The 24,721-nt window shown below is 45.3% G+C and overlaps 1 protein-coding gene across 11 annotated transcripts in view; it reads left to right on the top strand.

Moving 5' to 3' along the window:
* The window catches only part of Osbpl3 (oxysterol binding protein like 3), a 166,777-nt gene extending 143,930 nt beyond the window's left edge, over positions 1-22,847 (top strand). For all 11 annotated transcript variants that reach the window (XM_029478525.1, XM_029478517.1, XM_029478526.1 and 8 more), the window contains 7 exons: positions 3,392-3,455; positions 6,748-6,826; positions 7,711-7,855; positions 12,893-13,037; positions 15,011-15,137; positions 16,627-16,749; positions 18,914-22,847. In XM_029478525.1, coding sequence (XP_029334385.1) covers positions 3,392-3,455; positions 6,748-6,826; positions 7,711-7,855; positions 12,893-13,037; positions 15,011-15,137; positions 16,627-16,749; positions 18,914-19,010 — 780 coding nt within the window. In that variant the 3' untranslated portion in view covers positions 19,011-22,847. The remainder of the gene's footprint in view (positions 1-3,391; positions 3,456-6,747; positions 6,827-7,710; positions 7,856-12,892; positions 13,038-15,010; positions 15,138-16,626; positions 16,750-18,913) is intronic.
* The last annotated feature ends 1,874 nt before the right edge of the window (positions 22,848-24,721 follow it).

Raw genomic sequence — 24,721 nt, 5'->3', positions numbered from 1 at the left:
GATTCTGTGTCTATTTTGAAGTTTCAGCAGGTAGACTGTGACTTTTTATTGATTATTTGGGGGTCCTCACATCATGTACCCTGATTATGTTCACATCCTAGTCTTCCTACCTCTGTCCTCTCCCCCCTTGACCTTTCCTCTCCAAAAAAAGGGGAGGGGGGAGGGAGAGAGAAAAGTCTATTTTGTGTTGTTCATATACTCACTGGAGCATGCTCAAATTCCTAGTGGCCCTACACCTTGCTGGCCCCGCCTCTCTCCAGTGGTTTCTGGCATGGATGCAGGCAGAGAAAGATTTTTTTTTTCTTTAAGTGGCCATGAAAAGACACCTTAATGGTGTGCTGTGGCTTGAGGAGGCACAGGAGAGACATGTCTGGATGCAGTCCCTGCTGTGCACAGAGAGAGCACAGCGTAGGGTCTGGGACCAGATATAGCACATCGGTTGGGAAGGTGGTGGGCAGCAGGTTCTATGCTGAAAGCCTCCTGCTTCCTAACTTATAAGGTTAGTGAAGACAGGGAGCTACTCTGTCTTCATGAAACAATTAAAATTCCATCTCGCCAGGGCCAGGAAGAGGTCACTCAGTGTAAAGGTGCCTGCCTCCAAGCCTGATGATCTGAGTTCGAGTCCTTAGACCACACTGACACCTTCCTACAAGTTGTCTACTGATCTCCACATGCTAACACATAAGACACAAACTGATGTAAAAGAAGTTTAACCTATTTTCAGTTCACCTAAAGGCAGTTGACCAAATACCTTTTTATTGATCTGCTATAGTGGCTTTAAAAGATCATATTTGTATTCTTGTTTTGTTTTGTTTTGTTTTGTTTTGTTTTGTTTTTTGAGACAGGGTTTCTCTATGTAGCCCTGGCTGTCCTGGAACTCACTTTGTAGACCAGGCTGGTCTTGAACTCAGAAATCCGCCTGCCTCTGCCTCCCGAGTGCTGGGATTAAAGGCGTGCACTACCACTGACCCATATCTGTATTCTTATCAAATGTATATATCACAGGATCTCCTTTAGTCCCTATGGGCAGTATGCTTCTCCCTATATAGAGAGGAATCCAAGGCCTTCCATATGAACCACATGCTTCTCCCTGTTTTATAAGATTTAAAACGATTACGGAGCAGGCACATGGTGTTTGTATACCATAGTGTGCTTTGAAGTTTATATTCGGTGATTTTCATAAGTGTCCCAAGTTCCTGATTTCGGCTGTATTACTCGTTCCTACACTCCATAATGAGATATGTCAGGTGAATAGAGACCTGGGGTTGGAGGAGTTAAATTTTTCTAATTTAACTGCATGCGATCCTGCAGTTTAAAAACTGACTAGACTATTTTGAGAGCTGTCACGTGGGAGAAGGGGGAATGATAAAACACTTTGAAGCAGAGGACTGCCTTGATTATAGGAGTTGGGTCCCTGAGCTAGTGAAAAGCCCTCTCCAAACCTGCAGAGAGAAGCAGGGGCCTCGCTGAGTCAGACAGCACATGGGGAACTAAGATACATCAAGCAACAGCAGGGTTCCGCCTCCTCCTTTCCATCGCTGGGATCTCATTGAGGAATCTGAAGGTGTGGGTGCTGTTTTTGTCTCTGTCTGCTCCCCAGTCTGTCAGTTGACACCATGGCAGGCTGCCTGGGGATCCTTCAGCCCTGCAGCTCTCCATGTACCCATATAAGGGGTGGTTTGCAAAGCAGGTTCCTCAGCACAGGTGGGCCCAGAGCAAGGCATATAGCGCCTGTGGACTTATTACACCGCCATCCTGTTTCCTTACACACCCTCTCATGCCAGGTAGAGCTATGTACTGAGCCTTTAATGTGTGCTTTTGAGAACAATTCAGCCGCTTAACACTGAGGCCCCAATCTCTGTTTTACTTTGCAATCCCTTTAAAAGCTGTGGTTTGGGAAACCTGACCCATCTGGTTTCAGCCTCCATCTTGTTCATAAGAAAGACCTTGGGTAGGTACTCCGAAGAGAAGATGTCTCTGTTCACAGCCATTGAAATCAGATAAATTTCTGGAAGAGCACTGCCAATATGACTGCTTTTGTTTTGTTCTGATGATTTGTGTCAACAGCACACGGCTCTCAGTGCTACTGAGATAAAGAAGAGAGGGCACACAGCCCCTCTCCCCCCATTTTGTTTTTAGCTTCTCAATTGATGGATAAAGCAATGGGGGGCCCCAGTGACAGTCTGCTTTGAAGATCATCCCTTCTAGGATGTAAATACTTAATATTTCATTATATATTGATGATAAATAAACACAGTTTTCCTTTGTGTGTTCATGTGTGTTTGCATTCGTGTGTGTGTGTGTGTGTGTGTGTTCATGTGTTGCCAGGTGCATGGTGGAAACCAGAAGAAAACCTTGAGAGGTTCCTCAGGTGCTGTCTACCATGGTTTTGTTGTTTTTCTGAGAGAGTGGTCTGGTACCCATCCAGTAGCCTGGGCTGGCTGACCAGTGGATCCCCAAACATCTGTCTCTCTCTCCCCAGTGCTGGGATGACAAATGCCTGCCAGCATGCCCATATAGTTGTGGGTTCTGGGTCTACATTCTGATCCCCACACTTACACAACAGCCACTTCATGGATCGAGACATCACTGAAGTCCCAACACATTTCTCCCCTTGACGATTGGTGAACTTTCTTCAATGGCTGTGGTTAGCTCTGCTTGACAGAGATATTATTCTTAAGAATTATCTAAGGGGTCAGGGAGATAGATGGCTCAGAGGATGAGGGTGCTGGCTGCCAAGCCTTTGGACTTTGAGTTCCATCCCTAGAACCCACAAAGTGAAAGGTGAGAACTGGCTCCCACAAATGGTTTTCACACTTGCCAAATGAGCCATGGTATGTAAGTGTGTATACGTACATGTACACACACATGCACAATAAGTTAATTAATAAATATATGTTGTTGTTGTTGTTGTTGTTGTTGTTTTAAGAACTATCTTGGGTTGACCTCATCAGTGACGTAAGAGTCTGGACTTTATGATTCATTTTTCTGAGCCCTTAGGGAGACATCGTATTGTGTTACTTAGAAGTAGCCGTTCTAAACAGCGACTCTGACCGCTTAGTCAGAATCCTTGCAGGTCTTTTCAAAGCATATCAAACACAGTGCTGGCTGGGAGGCTGCAGTCCTCAGACATCCCTGTCTTTAGGTTATACTGTTCAAATCATGCCTGTGTCTTCATCACCTGAGGGCTGGGTCATGCTTCCCGGAGGCTTCCAGCCACAGCTTCCTTCCCTCCAGAGTAGAGGAGCTGGCTATGTCAAGAGTGCCCCCTAGAGGACACCTGGGTCCAAGCTGCAGCCCTGCCCCTTTGCTCACTCCTCAGCTCAAGGGAAAGGAAAGGCAGGCATAGCAGCTTGTACTCAAACTGTGTTTTGTCCCTTGTCTCCTTCAGGTCAGCCACCACCCACCTATCTCCGCCTGCCACGCCGAGTCCGGAAACTTTGTTTTCTGGCAAGGTAATGTGCTGATCCCTTTGACCGCCACCTTCATAGCACTAAAGGTTTTCTTTGCTCCAGGGATCCTCCGTCCCCATCGTTCCATCTCAGAGCTTTTCCTCTCTCTTTCCCTGTAACTTCTCTCAGGAGTGCCTCACTTGTTGAAGGGTTTACAAGGTTCCCAGCTTTTTAGCAGAGGGTAGGCAGCAAATGGGTTTCTTGCTTTTTAAAAATGTAAGTCTTAGCCGGGCATGGTGGTGCACACCTTTGATCCCAGCACTTGGGAGGCAGAGGCAGGTGGATTTCTGAGTTCGAGGCCAGCCTGGTCTACAGAGTGAGTTCCAGGTCAGCCAGGGTTACACAGAGAAACCCTGTCTCGAAAAACCAAAAAAAAAGTAAGTCTTGTTTCCAAAATTACAGTTGACACCTGACTTCTATTAATCTTTTTTTTTTAATAATATCTTTTGTCCACTGAACTTTTCCCCATTTATTTGGTGTCTGTGTGTCTGCTCATGCACACATATGTGCGTGTGTGTGTGCATTCGTGCACAGGTCAAATGATAACTAACAGGTCTGGGCTTTTACCTTCTGTCATACAGTTTGGAAGGATGGAACTCATGGCATAAGTCTTGGTGATAAGCCCCTTTTCCTGCTGAACCATCTCGCTGGCCTCTTGGTTTTGTTTGTTTGTTTGGTTGGTTGGTTGGTTGGTTGGTTTTGTTGTTTTGAGTGCTGTTTGGAGGTTTTCGTCTAAGTTTTGTGGTTGTTGTCATCTTGCTTTGTGTTTATAGTTTTTGTCTGGCTTTGTCTTTGCTGTTCTCGAGAACATAAGCTAAAAGGTTTGGGAAAGGCAAGCAGGGTGGTGGTTTTGGTATGGATGTTCCTAAACCTTACATTTGGAGATGGAGGGAGATGGAAAGTTGTTCACAAAAGTAATGCTTCAGATTTTTCCAAAATGAGTTAGTTCTGTAAAATGTTTATTTATTCACAAGGTTGGGGTACGGTAAGAGAAGCTGAGCGTCCCAGGTTTTGTTTGTTGGGGACGGAGTCTCATGTAGTCCAGGCTAGCCTCAGATTCGCTTTATAGACTAGGATGGCTTGGGACTTCTTATCCTCTGGCTTTCCCTCCCGAAGTGCATGGCTTCCAGGCATACCCGACCACACCTGGTTTACACAGTGCCAAGGACTAAACTCCAGGCCTTGTACGTGCTACTATGCAATTACCAACTGAGCTACAGCCTCAGCTCTAATCAGCTTTTAGAACATTTTCTTTACCAGCACTGTCATTTGGTTCCTGTGCACTCTTTATACACACTGACATGGGCACATATCGTTGTGATATTTGAAACTACAACAGCACACTGTAACACCTCCCACTCACTCTGCCTGGAGGCTGGCAGTATTACTGGTTGAAAAGTAAAAGTTAATTGTTTCTTTTCTTTAATCTTTTCTATCGATGCTTGATATTAGATAGTGAAGCTTCACCTAAGATCTGCCTACTTTTCACTAAAACCCTCTCTGGACATGTTTCTCATAAGGCTCCCAAGCTTCCACCTGATAAATCTCGTGGGCCCTGTAAGTGCTTCTTCTTGGTTTTCATAAAGTCTGCATTTTTTGTTTTTGACAAGAGAGCCTTCTCAAAATAGTCCCCAGAGGCCCCTGTGTTACATTCCTCCTCACTCTTTCCTGGGTGGTTCCACCTGTTTTCTGGAGATAGGATCCCTCAAGTCTTCCCCATCTCGTCTCACATTTCTCTGCCCTTTAACTGGGTTGTTTAGCTCATTTATGTTTGTTGTGATTATAAATGTAAGTGATTTAAGTGTGCCTTGCTTTTATTTCTCAGATCTGTTCTTTGTTCCCCCTTTCCTCTTTTTATGCCTACTTTTGAATTAGTTAAATATTGTCTATATGTCCATTTGTCTCTTCTGTTGGATCATACCTATAGCTCTTTGTTTTATGCCTTAGTTGTTACTTCAAGACTCATGTTATGTATCTTGAAGGATTTGCAGTCTGCCATCAACTGACATCACTATATACCAGTTTAGATGCATTAAGAAATATAGCAAAGTAAATCTAAATCTGACCTTTGAAAGATTGTGTGTTATAAGTTTAGCAGTGTGTTAATTTCTTGGCTCAAATCCAAATCTCCATTTTCCAGTTTTCATACCAATTTTATTGAAAAATATTCACACACTGTATCATTTACCCACTTAAAGTTTATAAATTTGTGATTTTTTTTAAGTTAGCACAACTAATTTTAAAATAGTTTCATCACCTCAAAAGCCACTTCTTTGGCAACACTCTCTCCCAGCTTCCTTTAAATCCACCATTTGCAGGATTTCTTTGGAGGAATCCACTCACCTGCCTCACCTGGACCACAGCCACGCATCTCCTAGCTGCTCTGCTTCGGCCTCTCCCTACATTTCTTCTGTCTCAGTGCAGTGAACAGTCAGGGCCTGCTTCACATTCTCATTCTCCCTTCTCCTTCTCAGTGTCAGCATCCGCAAATTAGGACAACTGGCATTGCTTATAAATACTCCCTCCTTTTCTCAGCCTGTGCCTGTTTGCCACTCCATTCTCCATGTTTGCTGCTTCCCTTAAGAACCTGCTGCGCCACAGCTGTGGGCTGGACTCACTCCTGCTCGTCCCCTGAGCAGCCACGGTGGCCACTTCTCTTGCCACCTTACTTTTAACCCCTCCTGCCCACGTCCCGTTCTCTGTATGGCTTTGACCTTTTTGCAATTTTTTGTCTCTTCACACTGGTTCCCTGAATGTTTTCAAAGAGGACTTATTAGCCAGGCTTGCAGAACCAACTGTTTCCTCAATCTGACTTTCTGCTCTAACCCTCAGATAATCTCAGACCTTCAGGACACAGCCACAGTTGACTCTCTTATACCTCTAACCCTGTAAATACTGCTTTCCCAACACCGATTTCTCTATGCTTCATGAATTCATTTGGATTCTACAAAACCCTGTTCACATGGCCCCTTCTGAAAAGCCTCATTCAAGGCTTTTGGTAGACATACAGCCATCCCCCCACCTCCACTCCATCTCATGCTACAGCACACTAGGATGGCCTGTGTTTGTGTGACCCCGACTTTTTTTCACCCCACTTTCATGCCGTTGACTCTTTCAAGAGGACTTTGTCTTACAGCTTTGCTTTCCTGGTTCTGTTTTTGGGGTGCCCAGTTGGCATTTCTAGCACATGAACAATTATCTCCATTAGAACTAATTTGACTGTGACAGTTATGGAATGAACAGTCTCTATCTAGCTGTCCTGTTCAGTACTTGATAATTTGATATTTCATTTCAGATGTGAGATGGAAAAATAAATTCTGGGGTAAATCCATGGAAATTGTCCCGATTGGCACAACCCACGTGACTCTGCCTGCGTAAGTTTCTCTGTGTTAGGAATGTTAGCTCTCAGGCCAGAGATCTACATTAGGGGCAGGATGCCCACCATCTCCCTGACTTGGAGCCTTGTGTTTTTTCTCTTTTACTCCATCTGGCAGTAGGTTCTGGTAGCCTCCCCTGGCAGGCTCAAAGTCTAGTGATTTCTTTCACTGGATGGAAGTCCTCCTTCAGATAGCAGCTCTCTAAGATGAGTGTAAACACTCATTTCTGCTTCCTTCTGAGATAAAAGGTCATTTTCTTTATCATTGTGGTCCTGCCTCCCTGTCAGAATTCCAAGACCCCAGGACCCTAGGCCAGGCTGTGGGGAATCACATGCTGCTGTGACCTTTCACCTGTGACTGTTGGTCAGGCTGCCACACCTTTCTTGTCACTAATGCCCTCACCTGCCTCATGGGATGTGTGGGGAAATTAGATGTTATGTATAAAGCACTTAGAATATTGCTTACTATTTTCTCACAGTTGCTACTTAACTCTGTAAGCAATGCCTGAGTTCTTCTTTTATGGAAAAGATATAATGTGTAATTAGTAAGATCTGAGAGCCTGGCCTCCACCCCATGTTTCCCTCTAGTAACATCCCCTTCATATGGGGATCTCAATGCTTCCTCTGTGGAAGGGCACGACTGGTGGTCCAGGAGGCCACCAGCTGCCATTGAAGTCCCCAGTGCCTTCAGGAGGCAGGAGGATGGCAGCTGAGGTGTTTTCTGGCTCAGGAGCCTCAGTTCACATGTCACTTGGAGACGTATTTGATGTGGGGTCTGCAGATGAGGGATTCGTTTCCTGCCTCATTGTATAAATTAAGATGGCTGCTGCAGCCGTGGCTGGCTCTACTGGGAGCCATCTTTGACTTGCTCTTCTCTTTCAGTTTTGGAGATCACTTTGAGTGGAACAAAGTAACCTCCTGCATCCACAACATCTTGAGTGGACAGCGATGGATCGAGCACTATGGCGAAATTGACATCAAGAACCTGAATGATGACTCCTGCCACTGCAAAGTGAACTTCATAAAGGTACCTTGAGTGAGCGCGCTCTCTGATGCTGGTGGGCTGAGGCAGTGCCACGTGCCCAGGGCACGGGATGCCTTCCACTCTGTCACCTGCCTCGCCTACCATCTACCCCGAGGGCAGAGCCTGGGAGACTCATCGGACCATGACACAGATACATGACAACATTACGCTAAGTGAATAACTGAGACATGAAAGGGTGTATTCTTTATGATTCCGATGATGTGAAAACCCAGAAGAGCCAAGTTCATAGAGAAAGAGAGCAGAGGGGGTGGGGGTATCAGGGGCCAGGTGGAGGGAAGGATAGGAAGTATGTGTGTCATGGGTTTGGAGTTTCTGTTTGGGAAGGTGGAAGCGTTCTAGAAATAGATAGTAGTGACAGTTGTAGAACATTGTAGATGCGCTTCATATTGTTGAGCTGTGTTTTTAAGAACAGTTAAAATGAAGCCAGGCTTGGTGGCGTGTACCTGCAACTCCAGCATTTAAGAGGTTGAGGCTGGAGAATTGGGAGTCAGAGAACAGTCTGGGCTATATCATGAGACTCTGTCATGGAAGAAAGAATTAGATGAGGGGACAGTTGTGCTAGTAAGCTTTACCACAGGAAAAGACATGATCAGCCGTCCCATAACAGAGCTTTTCCCTCTGTAGCGGTAAAATAGAATAGACTGCTCTGTGCTCCAGGGGGGTCTCGCACTTCCAGCCACCTGCCCAGGAGCTCTTTGGATCCTTGAATAAAAGACACACACACATACACACACACACACTAGCTTATTTTTCAAATGCCTTGGCTAACTCAAAGGCTGGGCAGTTCTAATCCTCTGCCCAACTATCAGAGATTTACCTCCAATACTTCTGACTCAACGCCCTCTAAATCTGTGATCTATCTTTGCTGCCCCGTTCCTTCTGGGTGGCCCCCTAGTCTTTTCTGCCCAAGACACTTCTGGGCAGCCCTTCTGGGGGGAGGGGAGCACATTCCTTCTTACCTGCATTTCAAATGATTTTCCTTCTGCAGCTCTAAATCAGATCTGTCTCCCTCCAAAACCTGGCGCTTCTCCTCTCCTCTCTTCCAGTTCCTAGCCTGTGCAATCTAAAAGTTCTGCCCCTCTCTGTCCACCCAGCCATTGGCCATTGGCTTTTTATTGATCAGAAAGCAATTGGGGACAAAGACCTTTAGCATTTGGACAGGCAGATTCCCTGATTAATTCAAAACATTCAAACCAATCCCCAACATCCCTTCTCTCTTCTCAAGTAGAAGTCTGCATCCTTTCAGTGGCCTGCAAGGCTCTGCACCATCAGCACTGCCCACTCTCCACCCTGTAATGCACGCACATACACAGGGCCTTCACATGCGTGAGACACATGCATGAGGCATGTGTGCACACACCCTCATTCCTTCCCAGCTCCTGCTGCCCTCTTACCACTGTCTGCCTCCTCAGCCACCAACCACATTGGCCCCTCTTGCCTCACTTCCTCCCCCTCCCCAGCCTCCTCTTCTGATGTCACCACCTCACTCTGTCTTCAACTCTCATGATCAAATTTTCTTCAAGATATTTGTTAGCACTGGAGTTAGCTTACTTGTTACTTCTTTACCTGTCTGTCTCTGTCTCTGTCCGTCTGTCTGTCTCTCTCTCTCTCTCTGCTCGACACCCCTAGTTTCACAACAGTGAAAGTCTGCTCCGTCCTATTCATCCTCCAGCCCTGACTGCCACTTGATTCAAAGCACAGAGGCTCAGAACCTTTACAGATAAATGGAAAGACCACAGATGCAAGAACATATGTAGGGTCTCTCTCCAACCTCTTTGATTTTCGCCCCACCCCTTTCTCGCCTAGAGTCTTCCTGCTTTTAAAGCTTTCTTGTATATGAAGTTGCTTGAGAATAAAAACCCTTGTCAAAGATGCTTGTACCTGACTGCGATCAAAATCCTGAGTCTGACTTCACCCGATCCTCTGCACCACCTGTAACCCACAGGGTGCATTTGTGAGGTTGGCTAGGGTTTTTTTTTTTTAATGATAATTTATAAGTCAAATGAGGTTTCAGACAGGCATAAAACCAGCAATGACAGTACTTCCTAGAAAATTTCAAAGTACAAAAATACTTGGAAAACTTTGCCTATGTGTTTTTTCAGAAAGAAACCAAAGGCAACCTGGGGCGTGAATGTGTTCCTCGGGTCCAGGAAGAATGGCTGTCCACATCTCCTCAAAGGAGTGTGCTCACTTCCTTAGCGACCGTCTACTCCAGGACCAGAGAAAGAATGAGTTAATATGTTTGAGTCCAGCTTTGCCTCCAACCCAGAGCAGTCCTCCTGCATCCACCCTCAGATACTGAGAGTGCTGGTGTGCACCATCATGCCCCATTCTACAGGGAATATGTTTGTTTTGGGAGATGAGCATTGGATGTTGAAAGAATTTGGCCACAGATGCCAGACACCTTTGGGGGCATGGCTGTCTCCTCTGTGACTTCCCGTCTAGTCATCAGCATTTGATTTGTTGATAAATATCGTAAATGGAAAAATCTAACCCCTACTTCCCAATAAAGGTCTGGCTCCTTTCTTCCCTGCCACTTTTACATGGCTACAGCACTCACTTTGTAATTTCCTGGTTCACATCTCCAGGCTGATGTGTCCCACCTCTCTTTGCTTTTTACCAAAGCCTGGAACTGGCAGAAAACGACCTGGAAATGTTACTCAGATTTCCCGCTTTCCAAATATGGCTGTCGTTTCCACTGGAAATAGCGCTGGGGCTTTTGATTTATGGAGGAATGCCTTCTGTTCATGAGGAATTTTAAGGGTGGCCAGGCAGTTGGAGATTTCCGAAGCATCACCTTTAGGGAGTTGGTGCTCCCTCTGCTGGCTGCCGAGTGGTACTGCGTAAACAAGGCTGAACTGAGCTATGGGCCCGGGAGATAGGATGAGCCAGGACTGAGGCAAAGTAAGCAACAAGCCAGGCTGCCTGGCAGATCACCATTGATAGATGCTGAGGAAGTGGCTTGTACAAGGGCCCTGCCGCTGGACCGGGCCTAGAATGGAGGAAGTAGTACAAAACTGCAATTTTAAGCATCCTCTTTAACTGGTCTGCAAATGACTATTTTCTTCAAGTAAAAAGAATTATGAGTTAATTTTAAATTGCAGAAGTGAAAGCTCCCAGGCATTAGTCACAGTGACATGGTGGGGCAGCAGCTAATGCACTGGCCAGATAGCACTTGCAATGTAGTCGATACTTGGCAGAGTCTAAGAACTGAGTTTTGTGTTCCTGTGTCACGTGAAGCAAAAGTAGAAAAAGTCCATCACCTCTGCAAATGTGCGTTCCTGGGTTACAAGCTGCAAATAGGAAGTTAACTGCGGTTTTCACTGGGTAGCAGAAGTTTTGCTCTGGTTTGGTTTGGCTGGTTGGTTTGGTTTTGTTTAAATCCAGAACCTCGCTAGGCTGTGTTAGGAAGCTAGAAAGCCGAGAAATAAAGCCACATGTTTATATTTAATTGATTTCAAAAAGAATTCGAGTAACGCATGGCGAGAGAGGGCAGTTTCTTCAAGAATTCTGTCGAGACGACTGGATTTCCACATGCAAAAAAGGAAATATTTGTAATCTGATAAGTCCAAAGCACAAAATGGAACTCAGTTGCAAGGAAACAGTGGGTGAATGGAGTGTATGGACTTGCACCCCAGTCACACCAACCCTGGGGACTCAGGAGAGTAAGGACATTATAAGTGCTGTATGGCAAGATCCCATCTCAGAGAAGATGCTATAGAAAGTGCAGCAAGCCAGGCTTGAGGTGAGAGGCTTTGGCTGCAGGCCTGAGGATCTGAACTTGGCATCCAGAACCCACGTGGTAGGAGAGAAGTGACCCCTGAAAGTTACCTTCTGACCTCCATGTGTGTGCTGTCACACACACACACACACACACCCCACTGTTTTCAACAAAGGCAAATAGAGCTAGAAGCACAGCTCAGTGGCAGTGAGCCTGCCTCCCAGAAAAGGGGGAACAAAAGTACCTTTTAAAATCATCCCTAAAAGCCAGCCACGCAGACAGCCAACAGCTAGCCGAGTGGACGTTCAGCATCACTCGTCATGCCATTCAGGAAATACAGAGTAAAACCAGTGCTTAGAACAGTTGGCACCAAAGAGCTGAGAGGAACTGAAGAGATGGGAGCCCCTGCACACTGCCACAGGATGGGCGTTAATGCGGCCTTCAGGGAGGATGGAGGTCCTCAAAACGCTAAGCTTCTCTGAGTAGACAGCCAAGGGACATGAAGACCCAAAGAGCCATCCTCACTCCTGAGTTCATCGAACCGCTGTTCACCAGAGCCAAGGGATCAGACTTGGGGCCATCAACACTGAGATACGGTGCAGAGGCAGAATGGAATACTGCTCAGACGTAAAAACAATGAAGTCCTGTCATTTGCAATATATACATAAAGGAAGGTAGATACTGTGCAAAGTGAAATAAGCCGGGCCCATAAAAATGCCCCATGACCTCATCTGTAAGTGGGACAAAAAATACTGACTCCTAGAACAGGAAGTAGGGTGTTGGTTACCAGAGGTAGGGTTGAGGCCTAGGGAAATTACCGATCAAAGGATACAATCGCTCTGCAAAGTCCAGAGAGCCATTAACAATGTATCGATAGACTTGAAAACTGCCAACCACTTTCTTAAGAGCTCTCACCGAAATAAATGTGAGGTAAAAACATGCTAATTAGCTTGAGTTAGCCATTCCACAATGTGTACATAGTTTAAAAATATTTTTAGATGACAAAAACATAATTTGTATTTGTTTACAAAATAAACAACCCAGAACGGGCCATATAGAAACACTCTTGTGGTGTTTTTTTTTTTTTTCTTTCCCTGGAGACATGGTGTCGTTGTTAAGTCAAGGCCAGCCTCTGATCCATTCACCTTGCAGCTGAAGATGACCTTGAACTCCTGCCTTCCTTACCCTGCACTCCTGCACCCGGCCTCACATCTTTATCTTGTTTCCTTTTTCTTTCACAATACCTGTAATAAGTGAATACCAGAGTCCCACCCAGACTGTTCTCATCTACATCCTAGGCTAAGTACTGGAGCACTAATGCCCATGAGATCGAAGGCACAGTGTTTGACCGAAGTGGGAAGGCTGTGCACCGGCTGTTTGGGAAATGGCACGAGAGCATCTACTGTGGCGGCGCCTCCTCCTCCACGTGCGTCTGGAGAGCAAGTGAGTGTCGGCCAGATCCCAAGCTTAGAGCTGATGAGTAGCTGCCTCAGGGCGGGGGTGGGTGTGGGGGAGCGCTGCTCTGAGTCTAGCTGCCATTGCCTGAATGAGGTTAGCGCTACTGGCCGGTCTGTCAAGTCCTTCTCATGCTTACAACAGCATCTCAGTTTGTTCTGGCTCCTTGGGACCTCAGAAAGGAGCCACTGCCAACCCAAGGGTGGCCTGATGGGCTCTTGGGGTTCACACATGGCACCATAACAGGCCTTGCTGGAATAACAGCAAAACCCAAGTAATTCTGGAGCAAAATGTCCGTAGAAAAGACAGAGTGGCCTAGGCTTCCCAAAGCATGCAGGATCCCCCAATTGCTCCAACCCCAAAAGCCTCCCCAGCCTCCCCCTTGTAATCCCAGAAGGACACGCCCCCTGGAGCAGTTATGTCAAGAAAGTGGTGGAAGCCTCGGCTGTACCAGCAACCCTTTTGTCTTCAGATCCAAAAAGAGCCTGTTTCCAAGTTGGAGTCGTTTTCTTAAACCGTTGTCCTGAGATGAGGCCTTTAAGGATGGGGTTGGTCTGTTTAAACAAGGGAGAGAAAGGTTGGGGGTTGAGATGGAAATTTAATAATAAGTTGAGGGGTGATGGCCCCATGTTGTTACCTCTGCAGCCTACTGGAATCAGAGACACAGACCAAGGAGGAAACATGGAACACACGTTCACCTGAAGTTGGGCTTGTGTTCCGTTAGGAAGAGATGTGACTGTAGGGTCAGTGGTGTCCCTTCTTCTTCCGTCCTAAAGGCTGTTGTGGAACTGGAATAGTGTCCCAGTAGCTGCCATTCTAACTCCAGAGGCACCCACAAGGCTGCATGCCAGTCTCTCATTTGCTGACAGCCTCTCGTGGGTTACTGTCAGATCTTCACCATTCTTCCTTGACTGTGTGTCTCCACGTGGGCTTCCAGCTCCCCTGGCCCATGTTGAAGGAAACCATCTTCCCTCTGGTGGGTGGGGTCTCGGCTGGAAAGCACAGCATGGAGCTATGCTCCCATGTTCAAGCTTAGGACGAGATACCCAGAATGGGATTGGCTGCCAGTGAGTCTCGAAAGCTTCAAAAAAGGGTGTCTGTGGCAAAGTTCACAGAAGACATTCCTATGTGGATGTGTGGCCAGCAAGTGCGAAGGCCGAAAGGGAAGTTCTGGAGTCTGTATTGGATCTCCCTGGTGTACACCTGATCCTGATTCTTAGCTGAGATGAAAGTTAGGGCAAATAAGAATCTAGTGTTCTAACCCTGCGATGTGAGATTTTAAGGGTTGAGACTTGGTGAAGAGAAAGTCAAGGAGGAAAGAAAAGAATACTCGTATTGACCACCCTTGGGGCCAGCACAGTTGCAGCTGCAAGGGCTTCTAGTTTGGCTGTATGAACTTGGGTCTTTTGCAGTGGGAGTTTAGCTGGTTAAGATAGGGCCTACTGGCTTTATTCATTTGATTTTTAAAACATCATTGCATGTGTGTATGCGTGTGTGTGTGTGTGTGTGTGTGTGTGTGTGTGATATGAGTGCAGGGGTATTCATGACAGCAAAAATGTGGAAGTCAGGGGACAGCTTTGTGCAGAAGTCAGTTCTTTCTACCGTGTAGGTTCTGAGCTCAGCTCATCAGTCTTGAGTGGCATCTCAGCGGGCCCCTGGTGTGTATATTTGAATAGCAAATTCTGTGATAGTTCATACAGTACGGATGCTTCACAGCACTGAATAAAAATTCACTACAGGACCAAGGCAAAGAGACTGCGAGTCCCTGCGATAGAAAACTCAGACAGGCAAGTCTACAGAGAGACGCGAGGTAGCCGCTTGTTAGTCAGAATATTTTAATAGAAATGGAACAGTTTAGAGTTACAGATGAAACACAGCTGATCTGAGATGAAAACGGTGGTGGAATTAAACTAACATAAATGAATTGCAAATTAGACCTGGGTGGTTTATTTCTCTTTCAGATCCCATGCCGAAAGGCTATGAGCAGTATTACGGCTTCACACAGTTTGCATTAGAGTTAAATGAAATGGATCCTTTGTCGAGGTCTTTATTACCACCCACCGACACTCGGTTTAGACCAGATCAAAGGTAAGGATTTTTTTTTCAAAGATCTTTCTCTCCAGAGACATTTAAAACAATCGACAAACAGTGGTATTCACAACTGCCTGGCCACCTGGAGTCTGAGGCGGGTACTGTCATCAAAAACACAAGGGTAAAATGGGGGCATGAAACACTTGCACACCAGTACGGAACCATTTCTATTGAAATCCCAGGAAAGAGGAAGCAGTGGGGGCTATTTTGAAGACTTTCACTGCATGTAGTAATAAGGAATTTACCGTTTATTTGGAAGAATGGAAGCACCCTGCTTTCCTGACCCATCAATTTAAATTTCTTTTTAGTGCATTTGGATCTGACTTCTCATTCATGAGCTGTGAGGTCTATGACAAGGCTTTCCATCTTCCCCAACCTCCGATTCCTACTCCGTCAAACAGAATAATATCCCCAACCCCCCCCCCAACCTTCTGACATTGAGACTCGAAATGTAAAGACCACATGAAAGGAAAGATGGCTGTGTACAATCTAGATTTGTGTAAGAAAGCCTGAATGGCATGGTTGATACAAGTGCATACCCAAGCTCCAAGACAATGATCAACATAGGTCTGTACTTAAAACTTACAGTGCGGGTTTGGTCTAGAGTCAGGAAGACACCACTCAATAGGGAGAAAGTGGACTTGGGAGAATGAACAGTTCACAGACAAGAAACTCAAATATTTCTTATACATGGCACAAAAAAATCAGGTGAAAATACAATTTCTTAGACTGGCAAAAAATAAATAAATAAATGGCTGGTAACAGCATGCTATAATATGAATTATATATTATAAAATATTATATGATATAAAAGGGATATATAAATTTCTTTAACTCCCTATAAGTATAGTTTTATAATATAGCAATTAAAGATTCACTCTTTTGTCCAACAATCCTAAGTCTAGAAGTTTCTTGGGCAGATACCCTTTCCTATGTATAAAGGGTGGTGGTCCTAAGTCATTCACAGCAACATGAAGTGTAACACTAAAAATAGTAAGCGCAACCCAATGTCTATATGTAGAGCATGTAATTAAGGTACATCCACAAAACTGAGTACAGCTTTTAAAAAAGAAGACGTCCAGGCGCTACTGTGCACAGATCTCTACGATCTGTCGTTAAGTAAAAAGCAAAGTAAAACAAAGCTCTTTTGCCACCATTTGTGCCCTTAGAACAGAGGAAGGAGTAAGAATATCTATTTATAGTTGAAAACTATGTACCCAAGAAATGAACATTTCCTGTGATGGGAGAGCGAGGGAAGAAGAAGGCAGACATGGGATTCTCGGGTTTCTCTCTGGATAGAGATTTTGAACCCTGTAACTATCGCCTCCTCACAGCGGGGTCAACCTCTTCCTGACTCAGAATGCCACATCAAGGTGGGAGGAAGAGACTGGGTGCTGGAATTTTGAATACTTCGTCTTGTACCCAGAACTGGCTGGTTGTTAGATTTTCGATGAATATTCCTTTCCTCTTTGCCCTCCATCCCCAGGCTTCTAGAAGAAGGGAACATAGAGGAGGCAGAGGTTCAGAAGCAGAGGATTGAGAAGCTGCAGAGAGAGAGGCGGAGGGTCTTAGAGGAGAACGGTGTGGAGCACCAGCCCCGGTTTTTCAGGTTTGTGCCTGGAGGAGGTGGGAGCAGGCGGGGAAAGTGCTTCTGCATGGCTGTCCCAGAACAGGACTGGGGCCTTCCCCTTCGGCTCTTCTGCTCCTCCCCGGTGGCTCAGCAGTGCCTCCTTGTAGCGGAAGAAGGGACACTTTCAGAGCTGGTCCCAGTGCTGATCCTTCTTATCCCATTTGCCGCTGAGGCTGCTTGCTGGCCTGGATAGATTTCACAGGACAGCCCTGCTGTAGGATGTGAAGTACCTGGGCCTCGAATCAGCAGTTCCAATACACTGTGCTTGAGTTTGGAAGGCCTGATTGGTTTTCACTCTTTACATAACTTTCTGGAGCTAGGCATGAGTGACTTACAGTCATACTAATAATCCCAGCATGGGGGAGGCTGAGGCAAGAAGATTGGTAAGAGTTTGAGTCTAGCCTGGGGTAGGTACCCTGTGAAACCCAGTCAAACAATCAATCAATCAATCAATCAATCATTGAGAGGGTCTTGTTTAAAATACACTTAAAATTGTAAAATGGTTGTGAGCAATTGTAGCTGTTTATCCTCTCTTCCCTATTTTAACTGAGAAGAAACTGAAGCCCAGAGAATACAGGGAGTTGAATGAGGAGCCGGTGGAATCTTCCAGATGGGGCCTTTGCCCCTCCTGACAGTCTTGGCAGAGCTCGATGTGATTTGGGGGTTTGGTTGCAGCTTTTGTAGCAGATGCAGACTGGAGAGTCCACTCCTGTCCAACAGCCAGTGGTTTATTGTTTGGTGTGGCCCGGGTTTGTTTATTGGTATGGACAACAGGGGCAGCTTTTGGAAGGCTGTACGGACTAATCTCAGCAGCAGGACAAAGGTCTATATTACAAAATACTGAGAGAGTCAGCCCCAGTGACACAGACCTGTAATCCTAATGCTCAGGAGACTGAGACAGGAGGGTTGCAAGTTCAAGGCCAGCCTAGGCAAGTTAATAATGACAACAAAATCAAAACCATGCCTCTGAAAAAAAATTAAATATCACTATTTTATTCCTAATTTATTTATTTATTCCTAATTTTATTCCTTTTATTCCTAATGGAGATAATGGCGGCTTAACTGCCTGTCAGTGGGGCAAGTGCCATCCATACCCACAATGGAATATCCCTCAACAGGAACCCCATGGCTGAGGTCACCAAGCTTACCCATAATAAGCAGATGGCAGATGCTGCTGGCTTGGCAGACCACAAAGCCTCAGCAATTAGCCCAGTTGTTCAACATGAAAGCAACTATAGATAATATTTAAAGAAGAAGGTAGGGCTGTGTTCTAATAAAACAATATTTCAAAGATTATGTGGAGCTTGGCGCATGGCTTGTTGATAGAATTCTTGGAGAGCATTCATGAGACCCTGGACTTGGTCCCAGCGTCACAAACACAGGCACTGGAGGCTGAATTGGGTCCTTGACCTTAGTGTGCTGGCTCACAGAGGGACAGTGAAGACAGACATCACACGCGTTACTGTGTCAGTGAGCTCCAGTATAGACTGTGGTGTCAACCACCCAAGGCTAGATAGAGCACCATCCTGCGAAGGGAGAGGAGGCAGTGTGTGTAGCCCAAGTGCATGAGCTTTCTCTGGCAGAAGAAAGCTGACACCGTCACTGCCCAGAAGCAGACATGAGGCTGGGAGGTAGGGCTAACCAGAAAATGGTAGGCTCTGGATCCTTTTGTGCCTTTTGAATTTCTATCTACGTAGGAGATGATCTTTTCCCAGAGCCCTAAACCAAAAGTTCTCTCTTGACTGTTATGGTCCAGTTCCTTTTTGTTCATTCTATTTGGCTTTATGCTAACTTAGACTGACTTCGATCAGCCTGGTTGATTGGGTAGTATTTAGTTGTTCCCAGTGTGGTGGCTATCAGTCCAGTCTTGTTTGATGTACAGCATACAGAGAGAGGGTGGATGGGGACACACACACACACACACACACAAGGGGGCATCCTTTTAGAAGCACCACCTTTCCAACTTCCAGGCTTAAGTATATATCAGAAATAAAAAATGGTTGCCAGCCTTTGAACACCACTCAAATACCCAAACAAGAACAATGAATTTCTGTGGAGTGATGGTGGGCAAGCAAGGGAAGGAGGGGGAGAGAGGAGGTGATAGCGGACTCTAAGAGAAGCTGTCTCATCTCATCTCTCACAGGAAATCCAGTGACGATGCTTGGGTAAGCAATGGGACCTACCTGGAACTGAGGAAAGACCTTGGCTTTTCCAAGCTGGACCATCCCGTCTTATGGTGAAATGTAAAAGAGAAGGAGATTTCCTGTACTTTGTCCACATTTGCTTCTGGAAGCAGCGCACAGCTGTCTGTCTGTTTAAAAGATAGCATCTAGAATGATCACTTGTGCTTAGCGTAGCATTGTAAGCACTGAAGTATACGTTTTCTTCAGTAAGTCTCTTTAAAATTTCAAGTGTTATGATTGTTTATATGAATGTAGAACACCTCGGTATTTCTTTTTATATATATAAACTATTTAATAAAAATGAAAGATTGAATGTTAATGTGTGGGTTACAAAAAAAAAACATTTAACACTAATTTTCCAGAGGTAAGGGGGAAAATTCAAATTTATGCCTTATAAAATCACACTGGAAAAAATATGTCCCGGGTGCATTAAGAAATAATAACACCCAGAGATACTCGCCCATGCATAGCTACCCAGGGTTAATTGGTAGCTGGGATATCTTTTCGCCTCAGACAGCTCTTCGATTGCTCATACAGAACAATTCTGCCGGTGCTGAAGTACCAAGAATGTTTTCATTTGCGTTTTCCTGGTTAAGAAATCTGTATAAATTTAGTGAGATGCATATTCTTTATATAAGGTGGGCACCAAGCAACCAAAAGGGGGAACTTCCCTCCCTTTACTTCTGTTGCCTTGTGTATAAAGCTGCCCCCAGCTTGCCTAGAGATGCTGCCTTCATCAGAGAAGACTCCATTAATTCAGTGTCCCAAGAGTGTCCCAGGGAGGCAGCAGGCGTTTCGTCTTTCCTCAGTAAGAGCTGAATCCTTAAAATTTTAAGAAACTACTTTCAGCTTCCTGCCCCACCCCTGGCTTGCCAGCCCTCTCTTTGGCCCCTATTGAGGATGAAATGTCTCTCCTTTAGTATAAACAGTAACAGCCCATGGCAGTGTGACCTTCTAAACTTCAGCGAAGTCACTGGTGGCTTTAAATAACCCAGCATTGTTCCTCCACACGGCTTTGGTACTCTCTACCTCTTACCGAGCACCGCCCTTTTTGACCTTGTATAGCCAGTTTGACCATCTGCCTTATAGACAAACGTTGCTGTTCTTCTGTGTCGTCCTCTTGAGAAAGCTGCAAGGGTTTACCTCTTTCCTTGACTCTCTTCTTATTTGTAATACTCTGAGTTCTGCATCTGTCTCAGGCAGGAGCTACCAAAGGGAAACTGCTGTTCTTATAAGTGTCTTACTTTAAATCATGATAATAGAATGTGCACAGTAGCTGAATCGTGTTATCAAAACAACTCTGACTTCGCCCAGAGCACATTAAAACCAAAGTCTGATTGTTAAGCCTTTGACTCGGATGTCTATAGCAGTTCTATGAAACATTGCGTGTCATGATAGGGTAAAGAGATTTCTATAGAAAGAATGGGGGGGGGGCAGTGAGATCGGCTCAGCAGGCACAGGCACTTATTGTATGAACCTGGCACTGGGTCCAGTCTCCAGGACCCACCTAAAAGATAGAAGGAGAGAGCCAACGCCACAGAGCTGACCTGTGTCACACCAGATAACCAACCGCACAGCTGAAGTTTTCACAGTGGAGTGTTGAAGGTGAATCAGTCGTCTTTGGAGTCTACCAGTGTCTGTCATTTTAAGCAACTCATTAAATATTGGTTCATTTTTTTCCATGTCGTGGAGACACCGAGATGAACGCAGCATGAATCTCATTTCCATTTCTAAGCAGCTGGGTGGTGCGGCCAATTCTTTAGTTCCTGTTTTGTTTTGTTTTTTTTTTTCCTTTTCAAGCGCTATCCACATCTGACCACAGGCTGGAGATGTAAGGAGGGATCTCAGCAGGGAAACAAACCCGAGAGGACACGTGGGATTTCAGTAATACTGGCTGTGAAGTAGGCCTGCTCGAGAGGCTGCCCCAAAGGAGAAGGAAAATGACCAAAAAAATCCCACAAAATCGAGAATGTATCCCCAGAATCAGTTCAGCCAGTTGTTTGAACATTCTTAAAGTATCTCATGATATAATTTCTGTTGAGTTCAAGCTTTAATTTGGATCCACACCAACAGCTGACCCAAATGTTTCCTCTGTAGTCATCTTATTTGAATCAGGGAGAAGCATGAACAAAAAATATGTTCCAGAACCATGTGCAAGCTCTGTAACTCACTGCCCGTGTCTGGATAAAGGGCTTTCGGAAATGCAGATGGTCAGGAGGTACATGCTGCTATGTGAATCTTAAAACTCCCTGCTGGAGGGAGGAGGCTGCTACATTCCTCTCGTTCTGTCTCACACACTCTTCCTCCGAGTTTGTGTGTCTAGAACTTGGATGTTTCCATAAGGAAAACAGAACTGCGGTATTGTTTCGAGAAGAATTAAGTAAAGTTTAATCTTTCTGAACTCCTGACTTACGCCAGGACACAATGCCAATCGCCGCACCATTTGATGTGCATGTTTCAGCCCCTTTCATTCTAATTATCCTATTTCAAGTTTATGGTAAGTCACAGATGTTCTCCCAGTAGCAGGACCTTGTGCTAACCACAAACTGCACCTTCTCAGTACTCACAACTCCGATCTGCAAGGTATCATTAAGGAATGAGTATCTTCAGTGTAGCAAAGGAGTAGTGCAGTTTCCTCCACAGGCCCTGTTGTAATAAAAGCCTCAGTGCAGCTTCTTCCTGCAGTTCACATATTGATGCTAGGATGTTCCTGGTACTAACTAAGCATTGGCAGTTCACCTCCAAGACACCAGGGGGAGTCAGGTACTAAGTAAAGAGATGCAGTTCACATCCCAGACACCAGGGGGAGTCAGGTACTAACTAAAGAGATGCAGTTCACTTCCCAGACACCAGAGGGAATCTGGTACTAATTAAAGAGATGGATGCAGTGTGCTTTTTGAGACACTAGGGGGAGCCTGGTATTAACTAAACAGATTGCCATTCAACAGACTCAGGAGGGTTCTTGTACTAAACAGATGGGGGTTCACTCTAGGTCATAAATACAATTACCTACTAAGTAGCAAGAATGCCTCAGCAATCCCCAAGCCTTCTAGTGCCTCTGGGGGCTTCCTGATGGAAAACTACACAAACTGAGTTTTCTAAATGTTAACTCCATTTAGGCTTCTGTTTTCCTCATATCCTATTTTTAATTACTTCCAATAAATCATTTGCTCAGCCTTCTAGCACTGTCTTCCTTTGTATTTGCCAGATTTATGATGCATTGTTTCAGTCTATCCTTAAAGAAGTCAAGCCAAAAATAGAGGTGAGGGCTACTTTGCTTCTTAATGTAGGCCTACTGTGCACATCACACGCTCTCTCTGAGGGACTGTAGCTGTTAGATACTGTCCTCACACCCTCGGGCTACCAGCCAGGGCTCTAAGTTGCTCTCGTGATCTTAGTTAGAAATACAGGCTACAGTGTTTGGTCAGAATTTATTCGAATGTCTTTATTTTTAATACCAACATCAGCATAAATCTATTTTTGCTAGTAGATCAAAGCTATTTTCACACGCTCTGTTTTCTATCTTGTATCGATCCTGCGAATCAGTGATTATCTTTGTTGAAAACCTTATCAAATGTGTCTGCAAATCAAGGTGGTCTAAAGTGCAAGCCAGTTTTTTGTTTGCTTGTTTTTGAAACTGGGTTTAGGGGATACAGTTGTCAGAAGTGACTCATTCGCTTCATTTGTGATGATTTTTTTTTTTACTTCCTCTGTTAGCCCACAGGATATGCTTTGGGGAAAATGATACTTGTAAATCTTCTATTTAACCATTTGTAAAATCTAAATCGTACCCCACTCCCCACTCCCATTTCACTTCTCCAGCGGCTCCTTTTAGTTTGTTGTCTCGCCCTGCTATGTAGCTCACTGACTGAGAATAAAGAATACAGCAAAGGCTGCCTTTGTCTTTGTTTTTCCTGGCTGTGCGTAGCTGTGGTTGATGGAAAGGCAGCAAGATGCTGGCTAGTCTGTCTGGAAGAACAGAGCTGCTCACCTAAAGTGATGCCCACTGAGGCAGTGACTTGGGAAGACCTGGGTTGCTGTAGTCTTCTTCCTGGCATTTCCCAGCATTCTCAGCTCTAGGAATAGGCACTAGGAGCCGAAGGATCCCCTACTCCACCCACCTTACTATGCTATGGAAATGCCATTTCCTCTGTGTCAGAACATGAAATGGAAGAGTGCTAATTGATTATGCCCTGTGTAGTCACACAAATCGTGATTGACCTATGCACGTCCCTCTCCAAGGTGCGCCCCTGAGCATCCAGTGAACTTCATGTGGTTCAAGTTGGTGTGTCCCAGCATTGTTTACAATAGAGTGGTGCTAAAGGATATCTGAAAAGCAGCCTAAGAACTTTGAAATTATTGGCCACTGTTTGCTCATGTTGGTATTAAAGCATCATGATCCAGACCACTGAGGAGACAGTTTGGATAATATACCTCAAGTTTTAAATTTTCAGTCACGTTCTTACTATACCTGTGCCATTGTACTCACGGACATCAGTAATGAGCAAGCCAGGACTGTCTCCCCATCTGGCGTTCCCATAACACAGGCCAACCCAACAGATTCAAGAGAATGAGATGAAGGGCCCAGAGCAAGTGTGGAACACGGGAGATTAACAAGATAAGAAGCCCTTGCTGCCTCAGTAGCAGATGGAGCTCCCAGAAAGGAGGTCCATTAGGAGTGTGGCTTTGAAGGTACATGCCACTTTGCTAGACAATCCAGAACTGGCTGGAAGAGCTGTCCCTTCCTAGGTCTCAAATCAACCATTCATGTAATGGTTTTAATGAGCTGAGAGGAGGCTCTTCTTGCTGTCATTTAAACTCAGAGACTGAGAAAGATACATTAATTAAGACTCTTTAAATTCGGTTAAGGTCCTTAGAGTAATTTACACACACACACACACACACACACACACACACACACACACACACACAATTTTTCTCTGGGTATTTCAACCCAGGGCAACCCAGGGCACAGTATTGATCAGCATTTTAGCACCGCACCACTATGGGTCTGGGACACAACTGTTCCTGCTGCCTAGGAACAAATTTCTTTTCACAGATTCCATATTGTTTTATAGTGTCTTTGACATTGAAAGTGGGGACAAGGTGACACTTGATTTGGTTGCAATGGAGTTTCTCTTGTTGCCCAGGATGGACACTACAGGTGTGTGCTTCCAGCTATTGCTCAGGAACTTTTTAAAAGGGCTGCACATAAGGAGGCCCCAGCTGCTGCTGTGATGGAGTCTTGGGAGGTACATTTATGGAGCAAGGAACAGTTCTAAACCCAGACATTTCTCTGCCTTTAGAAGCCGTGCATCTAGTGGCAAGCTAGTAAGTTAGTCATCAGAGTGTGGCCAGACATTGCCCACATTGTCCAGGGAGAGGTGATGGCAGTTCCTCTAAATTGGTGACAACTCTAGAGGAAGTCTGGGTCTCAGCAACAGGGAAGAGATAGAAGGGGCCTGACACCAAAAGCAAAACAACCCATCCTGCTTTGCCCAGGTCATTTTCTGTTCTAACATTGAGTCCTGCTAACCAGGAGCTGCTGCAGGCTTAAATAAACTGAGATAACTGGTCAACCTACACTATTGAGCTGCCATATCAGCTCTGAATGTTCTACTAGAACTCTAGAGAGAGAGAGAGGCTGGGGCCAGTGGTACAAAACAAAACAAGTCTTCCATTCTTACTAAGCCACTGGGATTCCTTTGATAACATCATCATGGCTTGCCTGCCACATCAGTACAAATGCCTTTGGTCCACAGATCCTA

The sequence above is a fragment of the Mus caroli genome, chromosome 6 (genome assembly GCF_900094665.2).
Source record: "Mus caroli chromosome 6, CAROLI_EIJ_v1.1, whole genome shotgun sequence".
NCBI classification, from domain to species: Eukaryota; Metazoa; Chordata; class Mammalia; order Rodentia; family Muridae; genus Mus; species Mus caroli.
Note: the sequence above shows the minus strand (reverse complement) of the source record. Positions and strands in the feature narration are given on the sequence as shown.